This window comes from Hirundo rustica, chromosome 17 (assembly GCF_015227805.2).
Source record: "Hirundo rustica isolate bHirRus1 chromosome 17, bHirRus1.pri.v3, whole genome shotgun sequence".
Taxonomy (NCBI): domain Eukaryota; kingdom Metazoa; phylum Chordata; class Aves; order Passeriformes; family Hirundinidae; genus Hirundo; species Hirundo rustica.
In genome coordinates this window covers 923,470-940,932 of record NC_053466.1, presented here as the reverse complement: position 1 = coordinate 940,932, position 17,463 = coordinate 923,470, and the positions used below count along the sequence as shown (strand labels likewise).

At 46.9% G+C, this 17,463-nt stretch overlaps 1 protein-coding gene across 1 annotated transcript in view; it reads left to right on the top strand.

The window, feature by feature from the left end:
* GLT1D1 (glycosyltransferase 1 domain containing 1) overlaps nucleotides 1–11,413 on the top strand; it is a 40,287-nt gene extending 28,874 nt beyond the window's left edge. Inside the window, exons 9-12 of the mRNA XM_040080599.2 lie at nucleotides 1,334–1,377; nucleotides 1,811–1,931; nucleotides 5,081–5,179; nucleotides 10,643–11,413. Of these exons, the coding sequence (XP_039936533.1) occupies nucleotides 1,334–1,377; nucleotides 1,811–1,931; nucleotides 5,081–5,179; nucleotides 10,643–10,789 (411 nt within the window). The 3' untranslated portion in view covers nucleotides 10,790–11,413. The remainder of the gene's footprint in view (nucleotides 1–1,333; nucleotides 1,378–1,810; nucleotides 1,932–5,080; nucleotides 5,180–10,642) is intronic.
* Nucleotides 11,414–17,463: the final 6,050 nt, after the last annotated feature.

Here is a 17,463-nt window from a genome sequence, read left to right as displayed (position 1 = left end):
ATTTTAATGGATACAGAGGGCAGCTCCTCATGAGAGGGACTCAGCACCAAAACAGAACTTCGGGGAGAAAGCTGCAAATATATTTGTGTAGAAATAGCAATTGGGAAGTTCAGTATGAAATAGCAAAAATGCTTTTTTAAGCAGTTAAGGTAGGCTTTTATTTTTTTGTGTTCAGTGGAAATTCATGCCTTAGTGCTGGAGTGATTCACTTGAATCTTTTCATTTATGAAGCCCAGTTTTCATAAAATAATCAATTTTGTGTTCAAAGCATGCAACCATAGTTATAAAATAAACCCTGACTTTTTACCGAAGTGTTTTAGAAAAACACTTTGTGAGTGTTCTCTGTCTCATAGTCTGAAACAAAAACCAGCAACCCAAACCCAAAATATTAATAAAATTTAAAAAGCTGTGTTATCCCCTGCAAGCTATCATGTATCAATCCAATACAGTCAGTCAGCATTAATGAAAAAAGTTGAGTTCTGTTCCTCATGTGTAGCTAAGGATTTTCAAGTTCTGTTTATTTCTTTTAATCATGCTAAATGAAAACAGCAGCCAGAGCTAAGCTTTGTAAATAAACCTACTGGAGTTAATCACCCAGCTTAGACAACGCATTAATAGCTGCAGCTCGCCTGCATGTCTTACTGGGAATGGGAATTTGGTGTTTATCATTTACTGGGAATGGGAATTTGGTGTTTAACATTTACTGGGAATGGGAATTTGGTGTTTATCATTTACTGGGAATGGGAATTTGGTGTTTATCATTTACTGGGGATGGGAGTTTGGTGTTTATTATTTACTGGGGATGAGAGTTTGGTGTTTATTACTTACTGGGAATGGGAATTTGGTGTTTAACATTTACTGGGAATGGGAATTTGGTGTTTATCATTTACTGGGAATGGGAATTTGGTGTTTATCATTTACTGGGGATGGGAGTTTGGTGTTGGTGATTTCCTGGGTGCTAGAATTTTGTGTTTATTGCTTACTGGGGTTGGGAATTTTGCATTTATTAGATTTCCAACAACTCTTTCTGCCAGAGCACGGCACCTTGGTGTCTCAGTGTACGTCCAGGTTGGCTCCTGAGCTCACTGAGGCACACTTTTACTCAGTGAATACAGGGACAGTCCCTGGGCAGGTCAGTGCCCTGGCCCTCACTCACACAGGAGTTGTCACACCAGGCCTTTGAGACAACCAAGTAACAGATCTGTGGTATGATTTTAAAGCTCAGTATTTAAAGCATTTTAGTTAAAAATGTGCTAAACTTCATTTCTCTGGGTATTTCAGACATAAGCTGCAGTGCTCAGTGCCACTGACCCCCGTGTGTGCTCCTTTCCAGGTTGATCCACTTTTTACCAGTGAAGTCAAGGAGAAAGTGAAAAGGTGAGGAGTTAATGTTACACCTCCTGTCTGCTGCAGGAAAGCAGCTGGCTGCCCCTTTTAAATCACATTTATCCAGAGGAATGGACACACACAGCTCTGTGAGACTGACAGATCTGGAAGGATTGTTTGGCATGGGGCAGTCTCTAGGATAACCAGCGTGGTCATGCTTTGTGTTAAAGCAGGCTGATTTACCCTGGTTTAGATTTATTATCGTGGAGGGGTGGAAGGGTTTGTGTTGGCTGGAGGATCACCCAGGTCCAGCCCTGGGCAGGGACAGCTCCAGACGCCGCTGGCCCTGCCCGGGGCTGGAAGCTGCAGAGCGGCTCTGGCAGCGGCTCGGAGCCCCAGCCGCTCCCAGGGCAGGCTTCCACCCAGCGCTGGGGCGTTGTTGTGCTTGCTCCCGCGGCTCAGGAGGGCTCCTCTCGCCCTGCAGGGCCCCAGGGGTGCACGTGCTGCAGGAGCTGCCCCAGGAGGAGCTGCACGCTGCTGTCAGAGCCTGCTTTGCCCTGGTGAACAGCTCCATCTCCGAGGGGATGTCTGCTGCCATCCTGGAGGTAAGTCCAGCTCCCTCCTGACAACTTACCCTCGGTCTGAAATCACCTCCTGTCGCTGCAAATGGGTGCCAACATTTGATGTCCGTAGTTCAAAGCTAAGTGAAGACAAAACTAAACTATTTCTTTTTGCAAGTGTTAGCAATTAAGGTTTTCTTCCCTTGAACTGACAGTTTTTTATGCGTTCTCTATTTATTTTAAAGGATAGAATGTAATTTTATCAATCCTGCTAAATCAACGGTACAGACCTGAGATGCAGAAATCATTCTGATTTACTGGGGTTGTCACTAGGCTTGATTCAACACCCACTTCCTTACAATGTTGCTAGGATGGACTTGCATTTATTTTTACATCCTTTCAAAAAGCAATCTAAGAGCTGTATTTGGTTATTTAATTCAGAATGATTAATGAATGAATGACACGCTCAGTTAATCCTTTTGCCATCAGTATTGAAAATGAATAAGCAGTTTTATTTCATACCTGTCAAAGCAGGGCACTGCTTAGTATCAAGTGCTTTCTCAGGAAAAAATAAGTGTACTTGAAGTGGAAGTTCTTAGGGCAAACGCCTTTCATTATTCCATTTGTTTTGGGTGCTGAATGTTGGCTCATCACGATCTCAATTAATTCACTATTTGTATTAATGAGCCTCCTATTTCTGTTTCTAATGAGTTGCATTTCCACATGACTTGAAGTCCTCATGAGCAGGAACTACGTGAGCTTACGAGAATTAGGAAGGGCAGGTGATGGTGGGACAGCAAAGCACATTTCCATCCCCAGCTGCCCGTGCTCAGAGGTTCTCAGCAGCTGCCCTGCCCCAGGAATTGCTGTCTCTGGCGTTCCCAGACTCGGGGCTGTGCCAGGCCAGGCAGCCTCGGTGTGCTGGGGCTGGAGTGTGCAGAGCCCTGGCTCCGGGGAGGTCACGGGTCTGTCACCTGCTCCTCACCAGTGCCACGCTCCCCTCAGGGCTGCTCACACAACAGCCACCAAAAATGGACCTGATTGATTTCCCCGGAGCGTCAGGGGGGAGACAGGGGCAAAGCAGGGCTCTGAGGAGAGCCAGCAGCTGCTTGGGCTGGTACAAAGTGTGTAAGCTCAGGGCTGACCGGACCTGGGTGTGGATCCCAAAGGGTTTGGGGTTTGTGCGTGTGCACAGCGCGATTTGGGATGTGCTGGTAGAACACCCTGCTGTGAACACCCCTCTCTCCAGGCGCTGCCAGCCCAGTGCAGTGAGGCTCCTCCCTGGCACGGCCAGCAGCAGGGAGGGCATCTGCTGACGGGGACCTTGTTAAATAACGAGAAAAGTGCAGGAAGATCTTCTGGCTGGAGTTTGGAAATGCACCTCTCGTTGTCCTCAAAGCTCGACATTTAACAGGGTCATGAATCTGTAAACAGTATTTTAGAGTGAGATAAATATGTAATAGCTAAATGAGATAAATATATAATCACATCTACTTCAACCTGCCTCAAGGTATGAAGAGCTAGGAGCCATCGCTAATTACTTTGTCAGCTGGTTCTGATATCTCTGAGATTTGACTGGAACTGATCTGTTTCTGTTTGGCATTTGAGGAAGAGAAAACATTATAGCAAGCATTAAAAATGCATCTCTTCCTCCGGGAGCTCAGGAGCTCTGCACGTTCCTGAGCACATGATGCTGGAAAAGTGCTGGAGAGGTTTCTGTGTTCCCTCTCTCCCTGCTAACAACAAGGTTTGTATCCAGCACCATTTCACTGCAGCCCTTTTCCTGTGCTCTCAGGAATATCCCAACTGGTGTAAAAGTCATTACGTTCTTACGCTTTTACCAAAAAGAAGCCAATTAAAATAAATCAAAAAAAAAAGAAGCGTAGAAAAGGAAGTTGGACAGACTCTGCTCTGCTGGGAGGAACAATCCAGTCTTGGCCAAGATGTGAAGCACAGGCCTAACAGCTTGGGATAAAAGCCTTAGCAAATTATAAAAATAATAATTAAAAAAAAGAAAACGAAGGGATGTTGTAAAGCAGTAAAATTGAAGAGCCTACAAGAAGATGCATGGGCTAGAAGGAAGAAAATCAGGGCCAGTCCAGAAGGACAGAGTGGTAAATAAAGCTCTCCATCAGCCCAGCACTGCTGGGTAGAGATGCTCATTGGGTGCCGTGCCCACAGCTTCAATTTACACCCTGCATCCCCCTGCAATAGCAGCAAAACACATTTGTAGCCAAAATAATGTAACAAAACAGATGGCCAATGGACTGAAATGTTGTTTTATGCTATTATTCCTGGGTCCTAGGTCAGTAAATTATACATATTTTCAGCAATGCAAATGATTCTTTTTACTGCTCGAAAATAGACTAAGTATCTAAATTAAATTCAAAGCCACTTTGTGCAGTAATTATTTACAGCCCAATCCATTTGTTTAGGGCCAGTGGAGTAAAGGCAGCCCTGCATCTAAAGCACTGGGCCATCTGTTCTGCCTTTCAGTAGCTGTAATTCATTGGTACCTGTGCATTTGGAGACCTGAACATTTTCTTGTGTTGCAGTTCCTGCCCTCCGAGTCTGAGACAGAACAAATCCCTTCCCCTTTAGAGTTTGGAAATTACAGAAAATTAAAATAAACTTGGTGCTGGACTTGGTCCTGTCCATTGTCAGCCCAGGTATTTTTATCTTCAGTTTTGTCTAAACTATGAAAAAGTAATGTTTTTTTCCTTGGAATTTTGTTTCCTTGTTATGTGGAGTGAAGCAAAATTGCCCCTCATGCAGGATTGCAGTGACAGCAATGAAAAATGCATTGACAGTGGAGTGATGGGGAATGAGCGTGGAACAGACCGGAGATGTGGGGGAGTGAATTTCTTCCTCATTTGACACTATGATAACTACACAATAGGAATATTTCTGGTTTTACAGTCAGCGCACCTCCAGACCTCCCAGTTCATTAACAGTAATTAAAGCTTGGGATCGGGGCACGAGTGAGGAGCAGAGCCCGGGGTTTGCACAGCCCAGAACTGCAGCTGTGTTTGTCCGGTGCCCTGGCACTGCTCTCCGGGGAATGGGGTTCAGTTAAAACACTGGAGAGGTGGGAAGGGAGTTCGGGTCGTTGCTTCTGCTTTTCCTATTACAACTGTCATCGTTGGCACCTCGGAACGCAGGAATCCTTAGGAACGCTGTTTCTGTTCCTCTAGGCAATGGATTTAGACATTCCGGTGCTGGCACGGAACATTCCCGGGAACGCAGCAATAATAAAGCACAAGGAAACGGGGCTGCTGTTCTGCAGCCCGCAGGTAAGGAACCACCGCTGGAGCTCATCTTCCGTCCCAGGCCCGCGCGTGGCTGCGCTCGGGTGTCTCTCCCGGCAGCTGGGCTCCGCTGGAGCTGCCTGTGCAGTTCAGGGAAGCCCGGACTAGGTGTCAGCCTTGCCGAGCGTTTGTTGGAGCCGCTCACGCCCGCACCGGCCTCTGGAGGTTCCATAACCGGAGCCTGCGGGAGATGCTCGGGATGTGTCAGATTTCCCTGCGAGGAGTGACCGAAGGAGGAGCTGGTGGCAGACAGCTCCCGCTCTCCAGAGGAGCCCCGAGTTTCGCATGACACATTTTCTGTGATTTCTAGCAGGCGGTGTTAATGCAAAGTATTTTTAGATGCGAGAGATTGCTCAGTCAGAGAAATTAATGACAAAATTAAGTGAAGTGTTAGGATGAAGTCTCAGTGAAGTTAAATAAGAGTGGGGAGAGAGGGAACACTTACCCATATTTAAATGCTGGAAAATTTCATTTCAGCAGATTTTCCTGCATTAGGGCCTTGCTGTTACATATTCATGTGTGCCGTGGAAAATGACTCTCAGAAAAAGACTCCCCTAGAGTTTTATCCAACTCAAGATTAAAAAAAAACATACTAGGATACACCATTTGATCATTTTGCAGAGTAGAGAACGTATCTTATTTAGAAAAGTTTGGTGGATTGGAAAAGCGATTTTCCTTGCCGGGTTTGGTGGCTCCTGGCTGGTTGTGAAGGTGCAGGCTGGATCACAGCTCCGGAGGAGAAGGCACGGCTTATCTTCCCTCGTTTGTGATCCGAGGAGGGAAAGCTTTGCAGTGCCTTGGCTCTGAGCAGTTGTGCCTGCTGTCTTTTGGAAGCCAGACTCCAGGGATATTAATTGACCATTATGCAGTGAGAATGATTTTAAATTGTCAGCGCTGTTGGCTCTCTTCTTTCGTTCTTGCTGGAAGTGAGCTCTTGTGGCTTCCAGGAAAGCAGGAAATGTTGTGTCTAACCGTGGCCATCCTTAAGCACTTGCATTTGGCTGGAAGCAGCAAAAGCCTTGCCAGTCACTGGAGGCAGCACTCTGATGGAAATAGTTAATCTGGAAGTGAAAGCCCTGGAACGCTTTGTTTCTGACACTCCATCATTTTTGCACATTACTGTGCGCATTACTTTTAAATCATGGGTTGATCCTGCTGCTGCTTGAATTTGTAAGTTTATGGAATATTTGACACTGAGTTAATGGGACCTGAAGTTTAAAAAAGTACGAGATAAGAACGGGGCAATAAATAATGCAAAACAGTGTTAAAAGGGAAGACACAAGAAGTTAATCAGCAGGCTGAGTTTCAAAATTCTGTGCTGGATGTTTGTAAAAGCTCATGGAAGGACCTAAAGAAAGAGAAGGAGGTAAATAAACTTCAGAGGCAGTGAGAGAGGGCCAGAGGTTGAGGGAGCTGAGCTGGCCAGCCCTGGGAGTGTTTGAGGGGTGGCAGGGACGCCCAGCCCAGCTGGGAGCAGCAGCACTGCTCTGACTTCCAGAGCTTTCCTTGGCCTCACAGCCAGGGCTGGAGACAGCCCAGGGGTCAAGATCCTGGAGAGTCTTCATTGAAGACAAAGGTGCTGGGTCATTGTAAAAGCAAAGTCCTTCATTGCACTGTTCCATCAGTCCCATGAAGGCAAAGTTCAAGGTTCTCAGAGTCTGCAGAGTTTGCAGAAGTCTCTAAATCCAAGCAGAAGCAGCAGCCAGGGCAGCAGCAGAGGCCTCAGTGGTCTGTGTCCTGTGAGCATCTTATCAGCACCAACAGCAGCAGCCTCTGTGTTTTTGTGAGTCCTCTGTGTGTGTATGTGCTCAGAGCAGTGCAGTTTTATTCTATTTTTGGCCAATTAGGTATTCACACAGATTTTCTACATCCTTGCTGGACGAATCCTAAGTTAAGGTTGATGTGTGACAATAATTGTAAATTCTTATACAAATTCTATGCATGAAGCTCTGTCTGTTCTAAGAATGCATGGCAAGGTCACATTATTTTCATTATGACTAGAGTTTATGTTTGCAAAAGGCAATGCCACTAAACTTTAAACAAGATCTTAGGGCTTCCCTTACTAGCTAATATAGGCACTTGAAATCTGCTGTTTGTTTAAAACTGAACTTGCATTTCTGCTTCGCCTCCGTGTGAGTTTACGTATTTTAGTTTTTCTGAAGGCTCTAACGCAGTCCTCACCTCTCTGCATGGAGCTGGCCCAGGGGGGTTCCTACTCCCACACCAGGTGCTCAGCAGCTCTGGGTTTGTGGCAGTGCCAGCTCAGAGCCCGGGGGCACCCGGGGCTCCAGGCACCTGTGACGCTGCTGTGCCTCCACGCCTGCCCCTGCCTCCCCTGGGCTCGCTGCTGCTGTTTAACAATCACCTCCTGTCTGCTGAAGCCGCTCTGAAATGGTTTAATTGCAGAGTTACTTTCACGATATAAATAATATATTAACCGTGCATCTTATTTTCATTATGTGTGAGCTGCGGCACCAGTGCAGCTCTCGTGGTAATTGAGGAATTATTCATTCTTCTTTCCTCGGTGCCCTCATTTTCCAGCTTTGTCTCCTGCATACCTGTGTTTCTGTGTCTCCACAAAACATTACACAGGATTTATTTTAGGTACTGTGCAGAGGAGTTGACATTTTCTTTAAGGGTGATTGGTCAATTTAGCAGGAGAAAACTGTGTTATGGATGTTGCTGTTGAAAAATGCCCGTGTTTGTGGTGGAGTACCTCCCATGAAAAGGGCAGATGTGAGAGTGCTTCTGGACCGACAGGAAAATGGGATTTTCTCCCTTTTTTCTGGGTTGTGACTTACTGCTGAGCCTCAGCTTTTAGACTGTGCTCTGCTGCCACCTGGAAATTAATTATACCCACCTGTAAATTAATTATACCCACTCCCGTGTGGGGATTTATTAGAAATATGGATGGCCCCAAGTAGTAAACGAGATACCGATCACAACCTCCTTCATTTGGGCTGCTGGAAGTTGTACCCTTAGGTTTTATAAGTGAAAGGCAATTCGTGATTTTGACCTCTCTTTCACCAACACTGAAGCTTACTTCTATCTACAACAAAATACGGGAGTGCATAAATATTTGTGCAAGTACCACATGCACAATTCAGAACAGCTTCTGGAGACCTGTTACCTCCCTGAAATTACTTTGCATATAACAGGCTTCTGGAAAAGCAAAATGAATGCTGGATTTTCTGAAAGAGCTCAGAGTTCTGAATGGCTGCAGGTCCAGACTCACCACAAAACCACGGCTGAAGTGCAAGTCACTCGTAGTTAGGGGAGACACCTGGAAAATGAAGTTATTGCTAGCTAAAGCTCAGCATCCAAACCTGAGAGAAGCCAGGCCAGCTGCTCCAAGGGCACGAGGCAAACCCAGATAAGTCACAGTGAATCTTCCCAGTGACTTGTGGGTGGTCACACTGCATTAGGAGAAGAAGTGGGGATAAAGCTGAGAAGTCCTTACTCTCCATCTCCTGGTATTTTTCCATTTGCTTTTTCTCTCTCCTGCATTTTCTCAAATTTTATGCTTTGGACTCAGTTTGGCATTTTTTTCCCTGAAATTATCCTCAGCCTTGAGTATTGTAACTGTGAATAAGGATCTCATTTCTTCTATCATTTACGTGTTTCCAAGCTGTTGTCCTCCATATCCACATTTTAGAAGAATGCTAATAGGACTACCTGTCAAGAAATGTTACATTGCTGCTTCTGCTCTTAGGTAATTTACATAAATTATTTTTGAACATTACTTTAAATAAAATCCTCCACAGGAGCATAGAATTGAAGTTGGGGATGTAGTTCAGTGTGAGCGGTATTTATCACTGTGGTTTCCCAGGCAGTTGGACGAAGGCAGCAGAAGTCAGGTGAGACTTTCCCACCCTCCCTGTGCTGTGTGTGGGGCTGGGCTGGGGTCTGACACAGCCTGGGTCAGTCTCACAGGTGAGGGGCTGGAAGGGCAGATCCGTCAGCCCAGGGGTGGGCACAGAGCTGGGTGCACAGGGCACAGAGCACACAGCACAGGGCACACAGAGCTGGGCACAGAGCACAGGGCTGGGCACAGAGCCGGGCACACAGAGCCAGGCACAGAGCTGGGCACAGGGCACACAGAGCTGGGCACAGGGCACACAGAGCCGGGCACAGAGCACAGGGCTGGGCACAGAGCCGGGCACACAGAGCCAGGCACACAGCACGTGGCTCAGCTTCCACGCAGCACTGGTGTGATGCAGAGTAAGAGGTTTATTTTTCACCTGTGTGTATGGAAATCTCCTCTTTCGGGTCCCTGGTTACAAAGCTTTGCACAGAGGTGATCTGTGGCTCGGGCTGTGTGATTTTCCTGCTGCTTTGTGTGGCAGGGAGCGTGCCAGCAGTGATTATCCCCTCAGGGTGCCCAGGGGCCGCTTTGCACCGTGTGCTGTGCACAGCCCTCGCTGTGCTGACCAGCAGAGTTCACCCTGTGCTAACCAGAGCTTTCTATCTGTGGAGATATTGAGATGCTCTGTGGCCTTAGATTTTCCAGCATCGTTGTCTCCTGACCCTAGTGTTGATATCAACTCTGGTCTTACCTGTGATGTTTCCTTCCACAGCTGACTGTGTAAATAATGGATTTCCTTCTCCCATCCTCTGTGCCCCTGTCCCTGTGCACTCATCTTCACTCCAACTGTGTAGTAAGACATTATCTTGATCTTCCACTGACACCAGAGCTGTCTGCTGTTCTGAGCTGAACCAAGGCCCTGTTCTGCACACAACTGAGCACGTTTGTAATCAAGCTGAAGCATTGGAAGTTGTCTCTTGATAGAAAATTAGACCAGCTGCTCAGAATAGATTAGTTCAGACATCAAATCTCCTTTCACATGTTTGAAGTTCACAATTTCTCCTGCCTAGAAGTAAATGAGAGGCAGAGGAACAGTTGTGATCTCTGAGCTCTGGTATTTTGCCCAGTGAAGTTAAAGGGAATATATGGCTTTTTTTGGTGTTTGTTGAGCTAACCCTGCTGTATCTGTATGTGTGCTGCATGCCTGCTCTTATCTTTACAGTGGTTGTGTTGGGACTTTTTTAGTTTTACCATAAAATTCACCGAAGGTGTTGCAGTAGCAATGAGGTAAAAGTTCAGCTGAGCTGAGATCAAATATCTGATGCCAGTTGTCCTCCGTGCAGAGTGTTTACAACCAGCCTGGGTTTCCAGCAGTGGGGCAGGCAGACAATTTTTGTGTCATTAAAGGTGTTGCTCTTGGAATTGTCTTTGATTTTTAATGCCGTAGTCGGTGGGCTGTGTAAAATAACAAAATGATTATTTATTGATCATTGTTTATAAAATAAAGTATGGTACCTGACCTTGAAAAATGACTTAGGACAGCTTCATCTGTTGGCTCCCAGCTGGACAGGCACCAGCTATTTCAGTAACATCAGGACTTCTTCCAAGAAATTTTAACAGATTATTCTCTTCATCTTTTTTAGGAGTTTGTTGTGCTGTCCAAGAGTTTAATGAACGACCCTGTTATGGAAAAGGAAATTACAACGAGAGCCAAAGACTACGTGAGGAAACATCATTCCTGGGAAGCTGAAAGGAAAACCTACCAGAACCTTGTGCTGAGACTCCAGTGACTCGCAGGACTCGGGCAGAGCACTTTAACGATGGAAATGTGACTAAGTTTGGGGTTTTTTAGAGTTGCATTGTTTCTGTTTACACACAGTGAGATCAAAGCTGCTTCCAGCCCTGCCGGGTGCCCAGCTCAGCCCAGGGCAGGCTCAGAGGGGGCTCAGCAGGGGGAAGGCTCCCCTGGGGCAGTGCCAGGTGTTTGCTGCTGCCTGCCCTCCTCACACACGGAGCTGTTGTGTGTGGATTGCTCCCAAATTCCGCTCCTTAGCATCACGAGGGCAAAGCCAGCCTGATGTAAAGCCTGATTTAAAATCCCAGCATTGCTGCACTCCCTCCTGAGCTCATCTTTCCTAAATGTTCCCGGAGTGTCCTTTGCCATGCTGGGATGGGAGTGCAGCTGTGCCACTCCTCAGTTCCTCAGTTCCAGGGCCCCAGCCAGCCCCGAGCAGGCTGGAAATGTGCAGCTCCAGCTGGCCTTTGCTGCTGGCCCAGGGGGAGCAGGAGCCTCCCGTGGCCCTGCTGCCTCTCTTTTGGCCACTGCAACCCAGACACTGGAGGAGGAACCCCTGCAATGTGAATTTTCAGCATTACGTATCTAGAGGTAATAAAAAAGGGACTTTTCTAACTAACTGAGCCAACTTCAGGGTGTCCTGTTCCTCTCCAGACCTCCCAGAGATCTCCTCTGCCAGCTTACTTCTGCTAACCTGCTTGGCTGGCTTTGCTCCGTAGCCATTCCCCCTCCCCTTCCAGTGGTGGTGGTGGTCTTCTGAGAAAAACAGGTTTTTAAAAGCGAATAAACAAATGCACAAAGTGGGACAGAAGCCTAAGCACCGAGCTAATGGTGAGTGATTAGGAATAGTAATTTTTTTTTTTTCTGCAGCCTGATACATTTATTATTGAGCTTCAACTATAAATATATTGATCTGGAATTTGTGCCGTTCCCAGCAAAACAAAATATTTTCAAGTGAGAAGTTCTGCTACACCCTCAGAATGTAATTAACATACGATTTTTCAGGCTGTATTTAATCTCCAACTCTGAAATCTGCATCTGGGAAGCAGCATGCTCATTTGCATGTGACAAGCGTGGCAGAAGCACAAACAGCCCCTTCTGCAAGGGATGCACGAAGGGAAAAACAGGAAAACAACCCAAATTGTGGCGAGCTGAGCCCCCAGAGGAGGCAGCACTCGTCAATCAGGGGCATTGAGCTCTGGGATCCTTCACCACAGGGCTCTGCCCTGCCCCTGAAGGCTGTGAAAGGTTGGGCCACCAACTGCAGGGAATTCCATCACCGGGAACTGCGCTGGATTGATGCTGGAAATTTCAGCCAGTCTTCTGTTCTGAGCCTATAAATATTTAATGAGTCTTGTAAGTCCTTGTACGGAAAGTATGAGAGCCGTGCTAGCAGTTTGGGGTGTAATTATCTTTGCAGCAACTTCACTCAAATGATTTTATAGGTAAGAATAATCCTTTTGTTGTCCTGCAGCCCTAATTACAGTATTTATCTTCCCCTTCAAAGCTCCACTCCTACCCGAGCAGCTTTTTAAGCAAAGCACACCTCGATGAGATGCAGATACAGCTCCAAAAATAGCATTTGTTCTGTTTGCAGGAAAAAAAAACCTCCATTGTGCATTCACCCCACGGCTACTTCTGGATTCCGGGACCTTGAAATGTACTGTTAATTAATCCAATTGCAAGCATTTTATTTTGCAATTAACTCTGCCGCTGAATCCATGGGAAGTGAATGGAGGCAGGGGCCCTGCAGAGTGGCCCCACCATGCTGCTCCCTTCCTTGGCACAGTCACCCCCGAACGGGGGACGCTTTGGTGGCGTGTGACAAACACAGCCTTTCTGAATTGGGGTTTCATTGTAATTAGCCCTAAAGCAGCCACATCCCAATTTTCAGAGTTCGTTTCTGTACTTTCCCGAGCAGTCTGCCCTAAGCACGCTCGTGCTGGGTGAAGTTTTCCCATTTTTGGGGTGCTGGCCTCTGGGGTTTCCATTTGCAGAACCCCAGAGCTCCAGCCTGGCAGCAGCAGTCGCTTTGAAGATTTGTTATAACTATATCAGGACTTAATTGGGAAAGAAAAACCTTAACATGTATATTGGAAGATATAAAAGTGTTTGCACCTCTTCTGCAAATCATTTACCCTCAGTTTAGCCCAGGTATCAACCAACCCAAGCATCTGCAAATGCTGCCTGTAGGTTTAATAAATGCACAAGCACTTCAGATTTCATTTTCAATGTATTCTCTCCTGTCTCCTGGGCTCATAACTCCTGTCCCTTTCTCCCCCCAGTCTTTTTAATCTTTAGGTCAGGAATCATTCCCCATGAAAATAGAGAAGCAGTTTTGTCAAAGGCTTGTCACAGGAGATGGGTGCTTCCATGTGGAATTCAGTCATTTAATGGCTCAGCGGGATCGGAGCGTTTTTTTCATTAAGTTGTCCGAAGTAATTTCATCACTCCAGAACTCATTTCACTTCCAGCCTCCTCTGTCTGGACTGTCCCAGCCCCGTTCCTTTGATGCTGGAAGTTCAAACCTCGTGTAAGAGCAGGTCCCTCCAGCCCTGTGCCCGTCCCAGAGCTCCTCAGCTTTAACTCTGCCTCAAACACAGAGCAAAACCTTCATCTATAGGGCCTAAATTGCACTGAGGCTGAGAGAGGAAAGGAGCCACTCTAAAATGAAAAGCCTCACCAATATAAACTGTAGTAAAAAAACCCAGGATCTCTAATTTTTTAAGGGACAGCCTCCATTTTTGGAAGGGGTGGAAAATCATCTGCAATTTAATTCCCTCTAAATGAAGCATATTTTCATTGAGTAATTATTCCCTGTCATTCCTATGACATCTATTTTAGGTATCAAACATTGAGGGCACTTGAAATCTCACATCCTTTCCAAAAAATGTAGGCCAGCATTTGTTTTGTCCAGTGCCTGGAAAAAAAAAAAACTCCAGAAATTCATTTCCCCTAGAGCATTGCCATTAAGCTAATTTAAAACAGTTGTTTGAAATTAAACAGCACATTTTAATTAGACCAGCAGAGAACATCTGCTTACTGAGAAATCAGAGTTGTGGACACCTGACCTGACAGAGCACCCTTTAACCCTTCCTGCTCCAGAGCCAGGGCTGCCACCCCTCCCGTGATACCTTAACATGCAATTCCTATTTCTGTGCACTTCAAATCTGCTTAAGAAATAAGTCCAGCCACAAGTAGAACCTTGCCAGATAGAGGTCACTCCTTTCATTTGATTCAGTCAAGTTTCATCATTCATTGACACTAAACGCTCCTCTGCTGCTTCAAAAATTAATCCCTGCCATTGAGAAGTCACACTGTTATTTTAGTGGCTTTAACAAAGTGAAGTGAGTTACCAAAGCTTTAATTTAACTCGAGCAGTACATCAAAAGCTCATATCCCTGAGTGTGGCCTTTGCCACCCCTCACAGCTCCCAGCTTCTTCCCAGGCTTTTTGATTTTAAAAATAGGTTTAGGTAAGCAGGAATTCACCTGAAATCTCTTGAAAAAATGGCATCAATCCCTGCTTGTAGAAGTGCTCACACCTGAGGCAGCTCCCAGCCCAGGATTTCCAGCCCTGCCTCACTCTGAACAGGGTTTGAACTAAAGCTGCCCTGGCCCTGCCTTATTTCACAGGCTGCACCACGAGCCAGGCAAAAATAGCTGGAAAAAACACATCTTCTTCTGTGTGACAGCACAGCAAAGTAAGAGGCAGTGGACAAATTTAATCACCATTTTCTGGAACAGGAGAACATCAGTGTTACACGTTCTGAATATTCATCATCTTTTAACACCGCTTCTCTCTTTTTCATCTCGCTCTGGCCCGAGCTCTGATTCTGTTCTGAGCAGGTTCAAAGCCTTTCTCAGAGCCTGCAGCTCACTCTGCTTCGTGTTTCGTCTCCTCCTGATTTTCCATCTCTTCCTGGAGCCTCGGGAGATGCTCCCAGGCGTCCCTGGAGCTCTGTCTGTCACCTGCTGCATCCTCAACCCTTTTTTAGTTTCTGTGCTGGAGCTAAACGAGAGAACTTTTCTGTCCCTGCCGCCCCTCAGCCATTTGTTCCTGAACAGAGTGAATAACACGCCAGGGCGTGCTCGGGTTCCTGGGGGGGAAGGCTCCCAGGCAGCTCAGGGACCAGCCCCACACTGCAGCTCCTGCTGCCCCTTCTCCAGGCCGGGAGTTTGCCAGGAGGCAGCTCCACAGCCCAGCTCTGGGCTGCCCTGCAGGTGTGGGGAGAAATCCGATTTATTGGCACCTCCCTGAGGTGCCACCGGGGCTGGGCTGGTGTGAAACGATCCCTGCTGCACTGCCACACCAACAGATAACCTGCGTGCACGTCCCAGGAGTGGGCTTTGTTCTGCCAGATTGCTGGGAAGACAGAAATTTAATCAGGAACAGCAAAATAATAGTAATAATAATAATAAATAATAGCCTGGAGCTGAAGCTGGCACCTCTGTGCTGCTCTTTCAGAAGCTGTCACATGCAGAGGTGCTGTTCTGCCCTTCCTTGTGGTGCCAGGAAATGCACATCTGACTCCTCCTCCCAGCTGTTTCTGCTAAGGCCAGAAGTGCCCCAGAGCCCTGCCACCACCTCAGTAAGGAACAGCAGCAGAGCTTCCAGCTGAGCAGCTTTTACAATGTAAAAGCAAATTGTAGCCCACGATTTTCAGGGGCAGGCTGGGGAACCTGGCTGTACTACTGGGAGGGATTTGTGCTTTAGAAAATCAGACTAAATAAGTCAGATTATTCCTCAGGGCACTAACTTTGAGCCATTAAGGACTGAGCAAGAGAAACTTACTTGAAATAAAACCTTGTTGCTTCATCTGTTGGGAGGGAGGAAAACAGAGAGCCCTTTACACAACTGCAGTAATGAGGATGTGCTGCTGAGCCTTTCCCTGCTTTTCCCTTGGTTTGTCTCCAGCTCTCCCTCCAACACAGACCAGGGCCAGAACTGCTCTGCCCAGCAGTCAGAAATAACTGAGGTTTGACTTAAAATGAGAAAAGTCAAACGTTGCCATGGCAGTGCTAAACTGAAATTACAATGAGGCTTACGTGTGACTGAGTATCCATGTACACAAGAGGTGAAAACACCTTTTCAACAACATGTGTCAAGTGGCAGTCCTGTCAGGAGACGCAAGAAAAAGCAAACATTATTAAAATTCAAAAGCCTTTCAAGGAGGTGCTGGAAGGGCTCCAATGGCTTAGACCGGAGCTGAGGTTTGGGAAGTGCGGAACACGAGATGCCAGGTGTGTGTGTTTGTTCTGAGACCCCAGGGCCTGAGTTCCACTGCAGCTCCCCTCTCCCTCTGGCTTTGTTCAGCATATTTATTGCGTGTTGCACCTCTGAAATCAGACCTTTGTGGCACAGCGCTGGGCACCTGACTAAATACTGCTTAACAACTCAGCATTTAAATGTTCCAGCTCTCTAATTCCCCAGCGTTTTTCAGGCCAAGAGAAAATCTAGAGAAATCCAGGTTTTGTAGGAAAAAGTCTTTTTTTTTTATGCTGACAACACTCCGCAGGTAACCCCAGAGCAAAACTCCACATGCCTGGCCTTGGACACAGCACCTCCTGCACAGACTGGGCAGGCCTGGGAGCTGGCAGAAAACCTGCAAGCTCTGTTCCCAGAGGGAGCAGATGAACACCCTCAGCCAGATCATTGCCATTGTGCATTATATGCAACTGCACGGGCAGAACGTCCTGCTGCATATTCTGCTCCATTATTTTGGAATACAATAATTCCCCTGGCATTAGTGCCGAGTGAGCGGTGAGTTCATTTGGTCTGAAAGACTAAACAAACACACACTGACAATGAGGGGAAATCAGATTGCTGCAGCGCTTCCAAGGAGCTGGTCAAAATAATATTTTAATCAAATAACTCAGCTGCAGCTGCCATGAAGTACGGGGAAGGTTAAGGCTGTGGCTCAGGGTTCTACTGAGAAAACACAGAATTATTCCAAACACGCCACTCCACCGCCACTGCTTGACTTGGATTAAAAGCAGAGGATGCAAAGCAGAGTTTCCAGCCCTAAAAACAAACTGAAGCCACAACCCCCCCCCCCAGGTTAAAGCAGCAGTCTCAAAGACCAGTCATCAATGCTAGAGAAAAGGAACTACTGCCAGGCTGGCGTGGTTTAGTCTAAAATAAAGATTGGGGAGGGGCGTTATTTTAATTTACTCCAAAATGAGGAATGAAGCCTGGCTTAATCCTCTGGCCTAGTGTCTGTGAGCTGAGCCCAGTCGCCGCTGCAGCACGGACTGCAGGTGTGCCCAGACTCTTCTGAGGCCAAAGGAGAGCAGCGGTGCTGACCCAGCTCACAGTCAGCACGGCAGGGCCCTTGTGAGAGCTGCTGAGCAGAGCAGAGCGTTGCTGAGACACACCTGGAACACCCCAGACAGGCACCTCTGCACCCCTGGGGCCGGACCCCCGGTGCCAACGGGGCAAAACCCAAACTCAGCAGAAAGATGGGACAGTAAAAGCTGATTGTGGGCGTCAGCCTGGAGCTAGAGAGCGCTGACAGCAGTGAGGAGAGCAACGGCTTCCAAAGGGACGGAAGGACTAAACAAGCAACCATTGTGGCAGCCATTAAAGAAATTAATTAAAAGTAATTAGAGAAAAAGACAGACTTAATAATTAACTAGTGTTTGCTGGGCAGGAGTCCAGTGCAGCGCC